The sequence below is a fragment of the Sminthopsis crassicaudata genome, chromosome 1 (genome assembly GCF_048593235.1).
Source record: "Sminthopsis crassicaudata isolate SCR6 chromosome 1, ASM4859323v1, whole genome shotgun sequence".
NCBI lineage: Eukaryota > Metazoa > Chordata > Mammalia > Dasyuromorphia > Dasyuridae > Sminthopsis > Sminthopsis crassicaudata.
In genome coordinates, this window is record NC_133617.1 from 511284329 (window position 1) to 511301120 (window position 16792).

The following is a 16792-nucleotide window of genomic DNA, read 5'->3' on the forward strand; positions in this document are numbered from 1 at the left end:
TATATTTATTCCTATCATATATAAAAATATATACATAAATAAACATTATATATTTATATAATTTATGCATGATTGTATAATTTAGGATATTTGTATATAATTATAATTAATAATACTTAGGAGTTTAATCTATTAGAGCAAAATTCATTAAGTACTCAGAGCCAAAATGAAAGAAAGTCCTATTTCTGCCTGATATGAATAACTGTTTTTCAAAATATATTCTTTCCTCTCTACCAATTTAAAAAATATTCTTAAATAAATTCTTAAATTTCAGGTAAACTCCTTGAATATAGAAAGTCAGCTTTAGCTCATACCATGCTAACTAAAAATCCCCAGCCCATATGTGAGGAAGGCCTAAAGAAATAAATATTTTAAAAAGACCACATTCTGGAGATCAGGTTTTGCACGTTTCTAGTAGACCTGGACACAAATGATATGCACCTTTACACTGAAGCCCAATAAACATAAGTACAATAGAAAAACAACAGATCCCCTTCTGTTCTCCTACCTGCAACACGTAGCCCTCCCTGGCACTCTGCTCCCGACCCAAAGCCACCTTTAGCTGATCCTGTAGAAGTCGATTTTGCTCTAAGAGATCTGAGGCTTCTTTTTGGCTCTGCTCCAGCTGTTGGGAAGAAGAAAAAAATCCAGAACAGGGGGAAAAAAAAGAACAACAGACTAAAAAGAGGGTAATGAGCACAAGAAAAAGCCAACAAAATATATTTCTGGATTCATTTGTGCCAAAGATAAATTAAGCGTTTGTCGGGATTTACAAATTTTAGTAAATACACCTGATTGATTGTTCCTTTGATCAAGGAACAAATGAAGTGGATGGATTGATACCAATCACAACCAGATGTTGTTTTATATACCCCACAGCTCAAAGAAATGTACTTCTCCCACTTTTTCCAGCCTGAGCTCTGACATAAACCAGTCAACTGACGGAGTAATGCTGGACACGAGGGAGTGGATCCCATTTAGAGGCATGTGCCAAAAGAAATTGAGAAAAACAAGCACTGTACCTGTGTTGAAAATAAAAGGCAAGCTGCCCACTTCTGCAAGGAAGTGGTTTGTACAACAACCTTTTCTCCTTTTGTTTAATTAGAAGTGTGGTATCTTCAACATAGGGAGCGCCAAGGGACGGACACCCACTATCAATGGAGAGAGGCACTTTTTTCCTGTAACTTAGAGTCTCCTAGAGTGGCCTGGGGGATTTGTTCAGGGCCACACAAATTAGCATGGTCATGGCTACGGTCTTCTTGACCCTAGGACCAATTCTCTTTCCCCTACAGACTGAGTCTTATACTAAGACAGAAGAAATGTCATCCGTTTGTGAGGAAAAAGTCAATGTAATCCATCACTCAGTATATGACTAAGCCTCCTCAAGGCTTACAGGTGAAGTCTTTTGGGACTGCTATGTTTAATTTAACATATGCAACCTGTAAAATATATTCAACCATATGTGGTTTTATATATAATCTTCTTAGTATTTTGAAATATTCAGGGTTTGCTGATGTTTGCTAAATTCACAAAAATTTAAAAAAAAAAAAAAAAAAAAAAAGATTCTTTAGTCATCTCTTTAAACTCCAAATCAAGAAATAGTGAGCAGGTTTAGACTCTCCTCACTAACTTCATTTCTTTGGGAAAAAATCAAAAGAAAACCTTTGAAATAAGGCATTTTACTAGACTAGTCAATGGCCTCATTTCCTACCCAATGGAGAAAGCCAATTTTATTGTAGCTGCTACAAGATTGAACAAAAATGGTTTTCCAAACCAAAGAAAAGCAAAACAAAGCACCCCCCACTGGTAAAAGATGAGGGAAATTACGGGCTGCGTATCACCCGCGCTCCAGCAGTCTTCTTGTGTTTGGCCAACGGCCCAAGACGTTCCCAGACGACAAAAGGGACAAGTTATCTCGGGGGTCCGGCTCTCTACAAAGAGACACTTCCCTCTCTCTTCCCCCCCCAGCATTACCTCCTTCTCCAACAAGGAGGTTAGCTCCTGCGTTGGGAGCCTCTCACTGCTGTCCTCCGCAGACAGGTGCAAGGGGGCAATGGGCACTTGTTTCTCCTCGCGAAGGGGGGGTGGTCTCCACCTGGTGCCATCGCTGCTCAATCTCAACGTGGACGTTCTGGGGTTTTCAGCTCCGTGGTCACTGGCGACACCGGGCTCCTGTCCACCTCCATCCGAAGAAGCGCGTCCTCCGTGCTCGGCCCATCGACAGAATCGAGCATCTCGAAGCGTTTTCGCCTTTCTTCTCTCCGCCGCGCGCGTTCCTTCTCCAGGTCCGTTAGGTCCATTTCCGAACTCCCCGGTTCTCGTGTCTTACAGGAATCCACAGCACTGGCCCTCTCCTGAGCCAGGGCTTGCTGGATGGGGCGAAACTCAGCCCAGTCAAAGGTTTTAGAGCGTCCCTCTCGCCGCCTTTCCCGCGCCCGACTCCTTTTCTGCTCAGGATCCATCTCGGCTTGGTCCACATCCTGCTTCTCACTTGACTTTGGGCAGGTCTCAAAGGAAGAGCTGGTTTTGTTCTTCTCTTCTGGCAAGGAGCTATTTGAAACAAAACACAAGGAAAGTATATGTCTAGAGTGTCAACTGTTCTCGTGCTCTAGATGCTAGAGTTAAGATGCTCCTATATTTAAGCAGCAAATAAAATCACTCAACCTAAGATGCTTTCACTATTGTTTATTTCCACTACAGTTCCAGGTATTTAGGAAAATAAGAATTAAAAAAAACCCTCCTGTTTTCAGCAACTGTCAGTTCCATCAAGATCACCCAAATCTGATCCTGGCTGTGGAAAAAGGAATACAAGTTGACCTGTTATTATCCCTTGCTATTTGGAAACACAATACACGTGTCCCTTAAAAAAAAAAAAAAAAAAAAAAAAAGTACAGAGAGGATTAGGAATTTTTAATTATGAAAAAGACAAATCTTCAGTTCCACTGGGATTGATCAAAGAATACCTCACAGCAAATCAGTAAGAGCAATTCCTAATTTGTAGTGTTTCAAAAGCTGAGTTGAAACATCCCTTGTATTGTTAAGATGCAATTTTATCAAGGGTTATGTTAATTATTTTTATGGGCAGACAGAACATAAGAAAATAAGAGTAAGATAGAGGGTAGATACAAAGAGAATTTACCTACTCTTAAGAATCAAACCACACAGAAGAAAGGAGACAAAACTAAGTTACAGAGATATTTAAGAAGCTTACTACCTAACTTGTACAAAACAATTTAGTTGCTGTACTACCAAAGGGCAGGGTGAAGGGATGGAAGGGAAGACAAATGAAATGGTCAGTTCCTATCCAACTTTCTAATTGTATGAGTTCTTTTTTTTTTCTTTTTTCCTGAGGCAATTAGGGTTAAGTGACTTGCCCAGGGTCCCACAGTTAGGAAGTGTTGTATCTGAGGCTAAATTTGAACTCAGTTCCTACTGACTTCAGGGCTGGTGCTCTATCCACTGCATCATCTAGCTGCCCCATGAGTTTTTTTTTAAAGAGGTAAAAAATCAGATTGTTTTTTTGTTGCAACGGACAATTAATTTCTTATTTTATGCAGGGCCAGAATGGCCTAGGGCATACTGCCATAAGTATACCTTAGGTTCAGAAAAAGGCCAAAGAGCATCCTAATGCAAAAACATTTTTCACAGCTAGCACTGTGAGCTTTTGCTATCTCCCCAATCTGACCCTTAAATAAGCCCATTTTTTAAATAATCAAGACACACGGGAACCATAGAAAATGAAGATTTTGGTCAAAGGATATGAACAGACAATTCTCAGACGAAGAAATTGAAACTATTTCTAGCCATATGAAAAGATGCTCCAAGTCATTATTAATCAGAGAAATGCAAATTAAGACAACTCTGAGATACCATTACACACCTCTCAGATTGGCCAGAATGACAGGGAAAGATAATGCAGAATGTTGGAGGGAATGTGGGAAAACTGGGACACTGATACATTGTTGGTGGAGTTGTGAATATATGCAGCCATTCTGGAGAACAATTTGGAACTATGCTCAAAAAGTTACCAAACTGTGCACACCTTTTGACCCAGCAGTGTTACTACTGGGCTTCTATCCCAAAGAAATACTAAAGAGGGGAAAGGGGCCTGTATGTGCCAAAATGTTTGTGGCAGCCCTCTTTGTGGTGGCCAGAAACTGGAAACTGAGTGGATGCCCATCAATTGGAGAATAGCTGAATAAATTGTGGTATATGAATATTATGGAATATTATTGTTCTGTAAGAAACAATCAGCAGAATGATTTCAGAAAGGCCTGGAGAGACTTCCATGAACTGATGCTGAGTGAAATAAGCAGGACTAGGAGATCTGGACCCATCTGGGGGAGGGGTGTGGGGGAAGAAGAGGAAAAATTGGAACAAAGGGTTTTGCAATTGTCAATGCTGAAAAATTACCCATGCACATATCTTGTAAATAAAAAGCTATTAAAAAAAAAAAAAAGAAAAGAAAAGAAAAGAAAATTAAGATTTCTCTTCTTAAGTTGAGAAAGGCCATAAGTAGATGCATTAATTTATAGAAATCCCCATGATTCTCGCCTTCGCCTTCTTGGGATATGTTTTGACCCAATCCCAAATATAGTTATCATTATTCCACTCTACTTGGTCATAAAATCCTAATCGGGAAGGCCCAAGAAAATGACTTATACCCACTAAGAGATCCTATAGGACCCAATGACACCATCAAGTCCCACAAAGACTAAAAGGTGCAAGCTATGAAGAGATGGTCAGTGGGTCTCCGAAATTTCTTATTATATCCACAGAGGACACCATATTATCAGGACAGTTAAATAGCAAAGAAAAAAAAAATTTAAGTTTCCAAGTTAAAAGGGAAAAATGAAAATACTACATTTATAGAGTAAATAGCTAATAGATGCCTTTACATAGAACTCATACACACCAACTTTGTACTACTCAGAATTAGGCCAGCAGTAAAATTAGCTCAGAAGAATCCAGTTACAATAGAATAATATTACCCTATAGGGAGAGACAAGAAATCTTGTCCACCTTCTTTAAAAGCCCTTCAAATGGCGAAGCTGCCCTAAGTTAGCCATACTCTCTTAGCTCCCTATACCTTAAATCTCTGCATTTTCCTATCTACCTAGGTTTACCTGGACATAGTGAGCAGATATGGATAAAATCCTTTCCTATAAAAATTCCAAAATAATTCTAGATTAGCTTTACTAGTATCCTGCTTATTATCACAGTCACTGGTGCTCAGGCTCTGCTCCTTATAATCCCTTAGACAATTCCTAAAATACAATTCTTTCAGGATAATTTGCCTGCTTAAAAACATTTAAGGGCTTATTAAAAGCTAACAAATCAAGGCTAAACTTTTCAGCATCATATTAGACTAGGAACATGATATTGCTGTACTTTCAGATTACTTTACAGACTTCCTGTAGGATCTTACTCCCAAAAGCTATCACAGCTGAATTTTTATGTTGGCAGTCTTGATACAGAAGCTAACTACTCCTCAAACCTGACTTAATAAACGGTCACTGACTGACTGATTTAACACTGATGAGAATAGAAGGGATCCTGCTGCTGCTGAGCAATGATGAGTAAAGTGTTGGCTTTACAAAAACCTTTTTTTTTTTTTCCTAACACCTAGTTTCCCAGAGATCCATGTCTACTTCAGAAACCAATCACTGGAACTTGATTGTGCCACTGAGATCCCCCTTTCCCCAAAAAAGTCATTAATTCAGGGAGTCCAAGAGATCCACAGATCTAACATTGTAGACCTCCTAACACTCATTTTATCTTTTTCAGGCCAATGAAACAAAAGAAATGATTCATATTGATATTTTAGAAAATGATTAACTGCTTTAAAAAAAAAAAAAAATCTTCCTTCTCTGTTCCTTCCCGATTTAAAAGGTTTTTGGATGGAGAAGAGAAGCAGCTAGAAGGCTTATGAGAAGAGACTTTTTCTTTTTTTTTTTTTGGGGGGGGGGGGTGAGGAATGAGGTAAGAGTAAAAAAATGCCATGAACAAGGAGACTATTTATGTGTCTATTTCAAAAGTGTAGAGTTGGACACTGAATACTCCAAATTTAAGTTTCCTAAGTCTACTTCCAAATTTCCCATCAGAAAAGGAAGTGTAAGAATAAATTTTAAATACTGAGATTTTTGATAATTCAATTATGGTTCCTGTCATTGCCCTTTTCTTTAGACTTATTTACATCATAAAATATCCATGTGAAAGATAAATCTGGAATCACAATTAGTACATCAGAGTGATGGGTATAAGTGTATGTATGTGTATATATACAAATACACACATAAACATGCATATTTTCTAGATATCTAGATAGATATATACATATGTATGCCAGTGAATCAAATTTCTCTATTGTCTCTCCTTCCCCTTTTCTCACCTCCCACTTTTTAAAAAACGAAAACTGTAGGATTTTTGACCTGAAATGCAGGAGAGGGAAGACATGCAGTGAATCATGAGATATACAAACCACAAAATGTTAAAACAGGAGAGAACACAGTTTTCCAACCTGGGCTTCAGCACCGAGAGACTCAAATAGGCGTTTTTCCTGGTTGCATGAAAATTAAGAGATTTAGGAATGAGGAGAAGAGAGAATTCTAAGAGAAAGAAACTCTAAGGTGTTCTACAGAAGGCCAGATTCTGCTTTTGGTTCAACCAGATTGCAATAGCCAAAGAGTATGACCTCCTTTCTTCCTGATGTTGGAGAAAGATGTTAACAGACTTACAGCTAGCAATCCAGATGATAATATGAATATCACTTTTAATCAATTGAAGTGCTAAAAAAATCAGATTAAGAACCCTTTAAACAGTTTAAAAAAAAAAAAAATCAAAGATCATGCAGCCCATTGTGAGAAATGACCAATGATAGAGAATGAATCGAAGTGGCAGGAAAGCCATGTTTGTTTGAGTTTGATAATGAACTAGCCCTGCTGCCCTACTCACCCCTGGGGGGGGGAGGGGGGGAAATGAAGAAAGAAAGGAAAAAAGAAGCTAAGGGGAGTAGAGTGGAAGAATCCCTAAAAGAGCCCTGGGGATATTATTAATATACTTACCTAGTGACATCTGGGGCAGTGGTTGGATGCACATGTTTCATGATGGTTTGGATCCAATTCCGTCGAATTCCAGAGGTCATGGCAGAAAGAGTAAATTCTCCTTCTTTTGTCTAGATTGAACATAATAAATACCTAATGAGTGACAACATGAAGATGCATCAAAATGTTACTTAAGATTCTGTCTCCTTCTCCAAAGGAATCGTTTGAAAAGGATTTGGACCATTGTACTCAGGTTCTAAAAGGAGACTTTATCAATAAGGTTAGTAGTCCCAGATCTCTCACTTAGTCTTGATGGGGGTTGAGGTCCCTTTAAGCTAGGATCTTTTGCTTCACAAATCCTAGTCAAAGTATCTGAGGCCAGATTTAAACTCAGGTCCTCCTTAAACTGAGTCTTAACAAAGGAAGCTGCAGATTCTATGAAGGGTGGGGAGAAGGAAAGCATATTCCAGGTATAGGGGCTAAAAATGGATAGTGGTGTACGGGGCACAACAATTAGACCAATGGGATACAAATAGAAGAGGGAGTTAAGGAGTTAAAGATGCAAAAAGCCTAGAAAGGCAAGCCAGAGTCAAGCTGTGAAGGATTTAAATACCAAACAGAAAATTAGATTTTACTCTAGAGGCAAGAGGGAGGTACAAAAGCTTCTAGAGCAATAGAGTGAAGTAGTCAGCAGACTTGTGCTTTAGACATAGGAAGTCTATACAGAATAGATGTTCTTGGAACTAACTTTTTTGATTCCTCACTTTTATTTTCTTACTCTAATCCAAATGAGACACTTTAAAAAGTGATAAAAATAAAGACTTTAACCTTCCAGTCCACCTGGACTTAGAATGACTGTTGTAAGAAGGATACAAAGGTAGACAGAAGCCATCAACATAAATACTAAATCTAGTGTGGTATAATATGACAAAGCCAAAGTTTAAAATTCATCAGTCACTAATTTGAGACTCCTACTAAAATTTATCTTATTCATTTATTTATTTATTTATTTTTGCTGAGGCAATTGGGGTTAAGTGACTTGCCCAAGATCACACAGCTAGGATGTGTTAAGTGTCTGAGGTCATATTTGAACTCAGGTCCTCCTGACTATAGGGCTGATGCTCTATCCACTGTGCCACCTAGCTGCTCCTTTTACTAGCACTTAATAAAAGAAACGTTCAAAACATCAGTTACTTCTCCTTTCTCTTAAAGGAAAATATGAATCTGATCCACACTTGACATGGCCAAAATTATCTTGCTGTCTTATCAACTTTCTCCTAATGCAATTCATTTTAAAATTTGCCTTCCTTCCTGTCAATTTTTCTATTTACATAAGATAAGAGTGAAAACTGAGCACTTTCTCAACCTCCCTAAAATATTGATAATGTTGAATACTACTTTGAATCTTCTTGCATCCCTATCCTGATTTTCCTGTTGCTATCTTTTTTTTTAATGTGTTCCTTATTTTTATTTTATTTTTTTGAACCTTTTTATTTTCAAAACATATGAAATGATAATTTTCCACCATTGGCCCTTGCAAAACCTTGTGCTGCCTTTCTAAATGCTTTTTTTCCCTTTCTCTCTTTTAAAGAGAGTGATTCCTTATGGCTCTCTCCTTAAGCTTTTTTTCATCTTTCCATATTTTCCCTGGATGACATTTGTTATCTACCCCAACAGCTTCAAATATCAAAACATCTACTCAAATTCCCAAATTCTTTCACTCTCTTTCCTTGAATATGGTTCCCCAAGCTCCAGACCTATATTTCCTAGTTCCCTAAGCTCCAGACCTAGATTGCTAGACCTGTCTTACCCATTTCTACCAGAATATTCTGACAGCACCACAAATTCATTATATTCACAATTAAAGTCATAATCTTCTTTCTCAAAGGAAATGATCTCCCCAACTTATTATTTCTATTAAAGATACCACTATTTTTCCTATGATTACAACTTGAAAGATTACTCATTTTTCATTTGGAGAATAAAACAGGAAAGAGATAGCTGCTAAATTTTCTCAATTCTTATATGAATTTTAGATCATTTCCCTCCTTTCCATTCCCACTATTATCACCGTAGTTCAAATTCTATTGGACTATCGCAATAGGTTAATCTTTATTTCAAGTCTTTTCTCATTTTAGTTCATATATTCCATATTACTATTCTCTTAATCTTCTTAAAGTACACTTTTGATCATCACTTCCCTGATTAAAAACTTTTAAAAACACATCAAGCATGAGAATAAAATCTAACTTCATTAAGCTTGGCATTCAAGGATTGTAATGTAGTTCCAACTTTCCTTTTCGGTCTTTATCTTCCATTATACTCCTAGAGCTAAATTGCACTTACTATACCCAAAATTAATTTTGTGCTTATGCGTTGGATTTACTACTCAACTTACCACTTCTGCTTAAAATATTCTACTTCTATATTCACAACTAATAAAATTCTACATCTTCCCTGATCACACAAGCCAGACGAAAATTCTTTTGGACTGGGGTGCTGAATTGGTTCAAAGACTAATTCCAACACTTGGCTATGTGACTCCAGGAAAGACCTGTCATGTCTAAGTCTTCATGAACTCATTTCTTGGCATTGATACTGGAGTGGTTTGCTATTTCCTTCTCCAGCTCATTTTACAGATGAGAAAACTGAGGCAGACAATGTCAAATGATTTGCCTAGGGACGCACAGCTAGTAAGTGTCTGAACTCAGGAAGATGAGTCTTCCCAACTCCAAGCCTGGTGATTTATACACTCTGCTCCCTAGCTGTCCACACAAGTCTTAGTATGTTGGTACATAGATCAGTAGCTCTCCACCATTTCACCTTAGATCCTCAAGTTCCTTCCAAATGATCCTCAACAGGATTTCTATGCTTTTAAAAGCAGGTAATACAGGAACAGCTACTTTTTGTTCAGATTAGAACTGGAAGGGATAACAGAAAGGAAGGCACAATTGAGTAATGATGAAAGTAAGAGAGGCAGTGAAGGCTGTGATTAACCTAGAACAACATAGATCACTGATTGGGTAGCGTCAGATTTTCTCCATTAATTCTCCCTATGGGAAGAGTTACGGTGACAAACTGGGGGGCCAGAACAATCTCCCCTTAAAGAAGTGTAATATTTCATAGAAAAAGTACTTATCTTGAGAATAGGGACGTGGTCAATTTTCTGAAACTAGTTAATGACGATTGGTACACTGAACACAAAGTCTTTCTCATCCTATTCCATTCCTTTTCTCCTCTCTAACAATTGTGTGGTAGACACAGTAACTCAAGAATCAGAGGGGCCTGGATTCTGATTCCACTTCATTCAATAGCTGTTTCCCTCAATCTCCTCTATATAGAATTAGGGTGTCGGACTTGAGGATGTCTGAGATCCCTTTTCTCTGAACAGTTCTGAAGAAAATCCCTGAGAACTTGTGAGCAGAACCCTTTCCTGACCATTGTTCTTCTTACATGGATCTGAAATCCATAGTTTCTCTGGACTGGATATTCAGTGACATTGCAGCAGGTAGACAAGTCAATCTCACCATCCAAATCAGCCGCCTGGAAAGAAAAGAAAGAATCATAATCATTGCCTATATCAGTGGGGTTTGTTTAAAATAGTGTAGGGTTTGGTGTTTCCCCCCCCCCCCAACTCTTAAGGAAAAAGTCCATTTCAAGAGCCATTTCCATCTGGCCTTGAACTTTGTGGTCATTGTGGGTGAAGGCCCTATGAAGTGGGCAAAGTTAACATGATTTAGCATGTGTTTATCCAGGTTGTACATTATTCAGTCATGTCCAATTCTTCATGACCCAATTTGCATTTTATTTTTGGCAAAGACACTGGAGTGGTTTGCCGGGTCCTTCACCAGTTCATTTTATAGATGTAAGCAGGGTTAAGTGACCCACCCAGGGTCACACAGCTAGTACCTGAGGCCAGATTTGACCTCAGGAACATGAGGCCCTCTATTAACTCTACTGTCTCATTGCCCTGTTATTCTAACAATAGAGTCAGTAGCATCTATTTAAAACCATCAGTAAGCATCATATGTAATGGGGATAAACTGGAACCATTCCAAATAAGATCAGGTGTGAAATAAGATTGCCCACTATCACCTTTACTATTCAATATTGTATTAGAAATGTTAGCTTTGGCAATAAGAGATGAAAAAAGATTAAAGGAATTAAAGTAGGTCATGAAGAAACCAAATTATCACTCTATGCAGATGATATGATGGTTTAGAGAACCCTAGAGAATCAAATAAAAAATTATTAGAAATAATCCACACCTTTAGCAAAGTTGCAGGATACAAAATAAATCCACATAAATCATCAGCATTTTTTAAAAAAATACATCACTAATCAATTAATAACAGGAAATATTGCACTCTTCTTTTCTTGGGAGTTCAGCATGCTTAAACTATATCATCCTAAAGAAAACTAACATTTTCAAAGAACAGAGAAAAAGCTTTTGAGTTACATTGCATATCTCCCATAGGTGGAGTCTTCTAAAAGCTGAATATCAAAGACGGAGAAAACAAGAACATCAAAAGCAGATCTCATCATACTCAGATTTTCTCAACAAGATCTAGACTAAGAAACACTACACTAGCGCCTTTCAATCAACAAAGGGAGGACTTGAGGTCAGAAAAAAGCAGAATTACTGGAAGCTGGGACCCTCACCCCCCAGATCGACTCTATCTGAATGCCCTCAGCTAAATCTAAAATAAAGATGGGATGGAGATGCTTACCTCCTCAGCTACTGAATCCCTGTAATATCTCAGGCTCTGATCCGCCAGGACAAACCAGTGTTTCTTCCACTAAAAAAAAAAAAAAAAAAAAAAAAAAAAAAAATTTAAATTAAAGAATACATAAAAAAAATTCTAAAAAGAACTTTTCAGAACTCTCTCTACCCATGTGATTTGCGACTGAGAAAGTATCACCTGTGGAACACCTCCCGTGAGCACAGGTAAAGCAAATGAGGTTTTGGCCCCTCCCAGTGACTAGTGGCAGACAGGATTCTGCTAGGCTCCAAGCAGCCATGCATTTATGTCAGGATAACTTGCGAAGCTATAGCTTCTCCAGTGAAAAGCCAACCCAGAAAGCTAAGAGCTGGGGTTCGAGTGGCAGGGCTCTCTCCAGACTCCACAGTGTTGGGTGCTTGGTGAACACAGCCCACTTGCTTTGCTACCCTCAATCTATTCTTTATCAGAGGCCTCAGAATTAGGTTTCCTACCAAGGAAGCCTGAGGAAAGGTGACGGGTGACGGTCCTGAGTGGTCAAACTGAGAAGTACCTGGCTGGCTAACGAGATGGGCACAGCCAATAGCAGCAAACTAACCAGCTAAGTTCTCAATTCTTCACTGTGGGTGGCAATGAGGGAAACTCAGATCTTCAGACAAAACCAAGGGGATTGGATATGGAGGAAAAAGAGAAAAGAGCAAGATAACCTTTGGCAAGAGTCATCTGGGAAACAAGAAGTAGATTCAGGAATTGGAGGAAGCTTCAGAGCCTCCGTTTTTGGAGGGTTAAACAATCCTAATTCATTGCTACTTGGTTCCCTATAGTTTCCCTTCTGCTAGGGAGGATGTATATGTAAAGCAGAGGCTGGGGGATTGCCACAAGTGGTACTAGGAGCTCACCTTCAGATCAGTAGTTCCCATACAGACTTAATAGTTTAAGTGTATTGGTATCAGTGGCAGAAATAGTAGCAACAAAAATAATCATAGCAATAACAATAATAGCATTTATATAGAGCTTTAAGGTTTGCAAATATTATTTCATTTTATCTGTATAACCACCCTAGGTGCTACTATTGCCTTATTTTACAAATGAGGAAACTGAGGCAGAGGCAAAGAGAAGTGACTGTCCCAGGATTATACAACTAGGAAGTATCTGAGGCTCAGGTTTTTCTGACTCCAGGCCCAGAGCTCAATCCATGGCACCACTTAGCTATACTCCTCAAAGGCAGAGATGGACTTGGGGAGGAGAGAAGGAGGAGCAATGAGTAACTAAGGGTCCATTAGCTGCATTTCAACTTTCTCCATTTGGAATTCAAGCTGCTCAGGAGTGCTCTCCCCTCCACTGTGAGCAGGGCCTCTAGGCCTGCTAAAAGAGACTAATAAAAAGTTGAGAGCAACAAAATTAACCCACACAAGTCTTCTGCTATGGAAATCCATTGGGACCATTTTTAAAAAAGCTTCTCAGTAATGTGGGAATTTGTTTTGCTGGACTAAGAAAATATGTATTTTAATTAGTCAATGAAGGGGAATGGTAGTACGAAAGACAAATTAATTTTTTTAAAATTTGTATCTTAAAAATATTTTTCAAAAGACTGCTCAGGGGCAGCTAAATGGTGCAGTGGATAGAGCACCAGCTATAGAATCAAATCTGAGTTCAAATGGGACCTCAGACCTGCATAAATCCCTTAACCTTGACTATCATGCCAAAAAACAAACAAACAGAAAAAAAAAAAAAAAAACCCTGCTTAGAGGCCAATAGAATACAGTGCCTTAAAATGCAGCCATGAGGCCAGGTCCTTTCTTTCTGGGAACAGGTGGGACAGAGGTTTGAGTATCCTGCAGGAAGTAGAATACACACATACATACACATACATTTCCTCCTAAAAATAGCAGTGCCAAAAAAAAAAAAAAAAAAAAAAAAAAAAAAAAAAAGATTAATTAGCAAAGACCTCTTCCCTCTGAGGTTCCTAGTCTCATAGATCAGCAGCAAAAATATTCAATCAGGAAATCTGGGGATAGAGAAAGAAGATACTAATGCTTTCTTAATAGATCCATGCCCTGACAACTCCTGGCCAAGCAGGTACTGAACTCACCTGGCCATCCTCGTATTGCTTGGTCAGCCAGCCTTTCTTGAAGTTCAGCAGATCAGGCTAGGAAGAGAAAAGGGAAAGAATTACAGGACAGCATTGAGGGCTTTCATCCCTTGCAAGAAGGCAAATATAAGGAACAGAAATGCTCTATACCAGGTGACAAACATCTTCCTATTGGGAGGATGGTGAAAAAATAAATGTTTTGTTCCATGTAAGCACGTGCCCCTCTACCACCACCCAAAATACCACAGATTGCTTTCCTTTCCATAAGCAGGCGTAGGACAAACTCCTCAGAAAAGAGGGAGAACCTGTGCTCAGTGGTGATGGCTTTGGTCGTCATCCCCAGTCTTGTGGAATCACTTCCCCCTAAGTGAGACCCCTCCACACGGGGATGATGGGACTGAGGGAAAAATTCCTGGACAAAACATCTATAACAAGGGTGGTAAAGAGTCCCAAAAGCCACTATTAAAGGAGTAAGTGGGGGGCAGCTAGGTGGCGCAGTGGATAGAGCACTAGCCCTGAATTCAGGAGGACCCGAGTTCAAATCTGGTCTCAGACACTTAACACTCCATAGCTGTGTGACCCTGGGCAAGTCACTTAACCCCAGCCTCAGAAATAAATAAATAAATAGATATATAAATAAATAAACAAACAAATAAATAAATATAATGAATAAACGAATAGATAGATAGATAGATAGATAGATATAGATAGATAGATAGATAGATAGATAGACAGACAGACAGACAGACAGACAGATAGATAGATAGATAGATAGATAGATAGATAGATAGATAGATAGATAGATAAAGGAGTAAGTCATCCCCTTTCAATCAGAAAGAAAAAAATCTGCCAACTGCAACAGAAGGGATAGCCACAGCGCTGACTTTCCAAGCAAAACTCATTATTTAGTGATAGCAGTGACCTTGTGGCTGACCGGCCAATGAAGATCATTTCTTATTTACCTGTTTTTCCCTGTAATTAGGAATAGACGCCATAGTTGGAAAAAAAAAACAAAACTAAGTGATGGGGTAATTATCCCAACTTTTTTTTTTTTTTTTTTTTTCGGGCTGGTGGGAGGATATCCATCATTTAACAGACAAAATTTTGGTAGAGAGTTTCATACAGATCTAGGAAGATAGGACACAAGCACCTAAAAGAGTCCTTTGTCTTAATTTCCTCCACTTTATTTGGACTTTTGCATATACTACTTCTCATCTGATTAAAGTTAAAGATAAGAACAGAAGAATTTTTCACAGTTCTGCACGCCTCCCTGCCACATTAAAGGTCCCTTCTGACCAAAGTAGAAACCTTCCTCTACTCCCAGACTGGCATACTTATTCTATCTATGGATTCCATCCATTTCGCAAGCACTAAGACCCCAAACACTACTATCAGGAATTGAATTTTGATACTTTTGACTACAATGGTTAGGACAGGTCCAATAAGTAGACCAAGGAAGAAACTATTTTCTAGAAATTACAAAGCAAGAGATGGTAGAAGAGCATATCGAGGCCTTCTTACCACTTCAAATTCAAGAGTTAAAATGAAAGGTCAAAACTAAAGCTCCCATTGTATGGCTTCATTTCTATAAGCACTTAGTTTGTCCCCAATCATAAGAATGAAGATTCAAAACAAATATCCTGAAGCAACTAGAACTGAGATGAGAGTAGAGAAGAAAACAACCTCTGAATAGCAGAAACTGAGATAGATGTACCATTCCATGAATTCAAGAATCTAGTTATTTAAAAAATAAATAAATAAATAAATAAAATGGAAAGGAATGAAGGTCTTAGAATGATTAGTTCCTCTTTGAGAAATTAGTTTTCTTCTCCATTCATTTCTGTTTCATCCAGAAATCATCATAATCTTGACTAAATCAAGATTACCCACATTTAATATCAAGCAGAGGAGAGAATAGCTGGGGAGAGGCAAGATAGACAGTACAATGAAACAAAAGTTTCACCATCAAATTTTAGAGAATTCCAGCCAAAAGCATGGATCTGCTTCATGTCCTAAAGTGAGACTCATTCTAGGAAGATGAGAAAGCCATTTTCTACAGAAACAAAATCCAAGAAAAAAATGGATGCTGCCTCAAAATGATTTAAAAAAATAATTAGAACGTTAGAAGAAGAAATCAAGCTCCTCTGTAGATGACCCGAGTCCCCAGTGCCCTGATTTTATTTGGCCACTCTTATGTAAAAAAAAAAAAAAAAATCTTGATGCAGTTTCATACAGATGTAGGAAGATAGGATACAAGCACCTGAAAGAGTCCTTATCTTTATTTCCTCCACTTTATTTGAAACATGGCAGGCCCACATCTGCAGGGAAACTTTCCCCAGAGATCACCATTCTCTGCCTTTTTTGTGGACACACAAAAAAGAAAGGGTTTGGAAAAATAGTGCTTCTAGTCCCCCAAAGACTAAAGAAAAGTTAAAAAAAAAAGGAGAGGGGGTGAAGTGGAAGTGACTTTTATTTCAATTCACCCCAAACCGAACCCTGGTATACAATTAGTATGGATGTGAAAGCACATGTACACACAAGATGCAAGGCCTGGAGAGATGTCAGGCCCTAAAAATGAGAATAGACAAGGAATAAGTGCAAACGGAAACAGATGGGACTGCGTTTCTTGAAACCTCAGTTCTGTGTTGCCCAGTCCAGTGGAAGGTAGTAGGCCAGGACAAACTGGGCTCACCGTCATGGAGGATTCTGTGGACCTTCTATCCAATGACTTGGCTCTTCGGTGCGGAGACAGGGGGGAAGCAGAAACGTCTGGGATGGAGCCGACGGGAGAGGCGATGGCTTCTGTGGCGGAGTCCTGTAGCAGAGAGCAGCCTCCAGTCAGTAAAACCCAAACTCACAAGGAAGCTGTAGAGTTGGGCCGAAGATGCGAGAACCACCCTTGAAATCATTTACAAAGCCTCTGCTTAAGATGAAGT

The 16792-nt window shown here is 38.7% G+C and overlaps 1 protein-coding gene across 1 annotated transcript in view; it reads right to left on the bottom strand.

Moving 5' to 3' along the window:
* The window catches only part of MPRIP (myosin phosphatase Rho interacting protein), a 213525-nt gene that overhangs the window by 31903 nt on the left and 164830 nt on the right, over positions 1–16792 (bottom strand). Inside the window, 9 exon segments of the mRNA XM_074281598.1 lie at positions 509–625; positions 1975–2082; positions 2084–2134; positions 2136–2550; positions 7065–7174; positions 10497–10586; positions 11774–11842; positions 13857–13913; positions 16549–16671. Coding sequence (XP_074137699.1) covers positions 509–625; positions 1975–2082; positions 2084–2134; positions 2136–2550; positions 7065–7174; positions 10497–10586; positions 11774–11842; positions 13857–13913; positions 16549–16671 — 1140 coding nt within the window.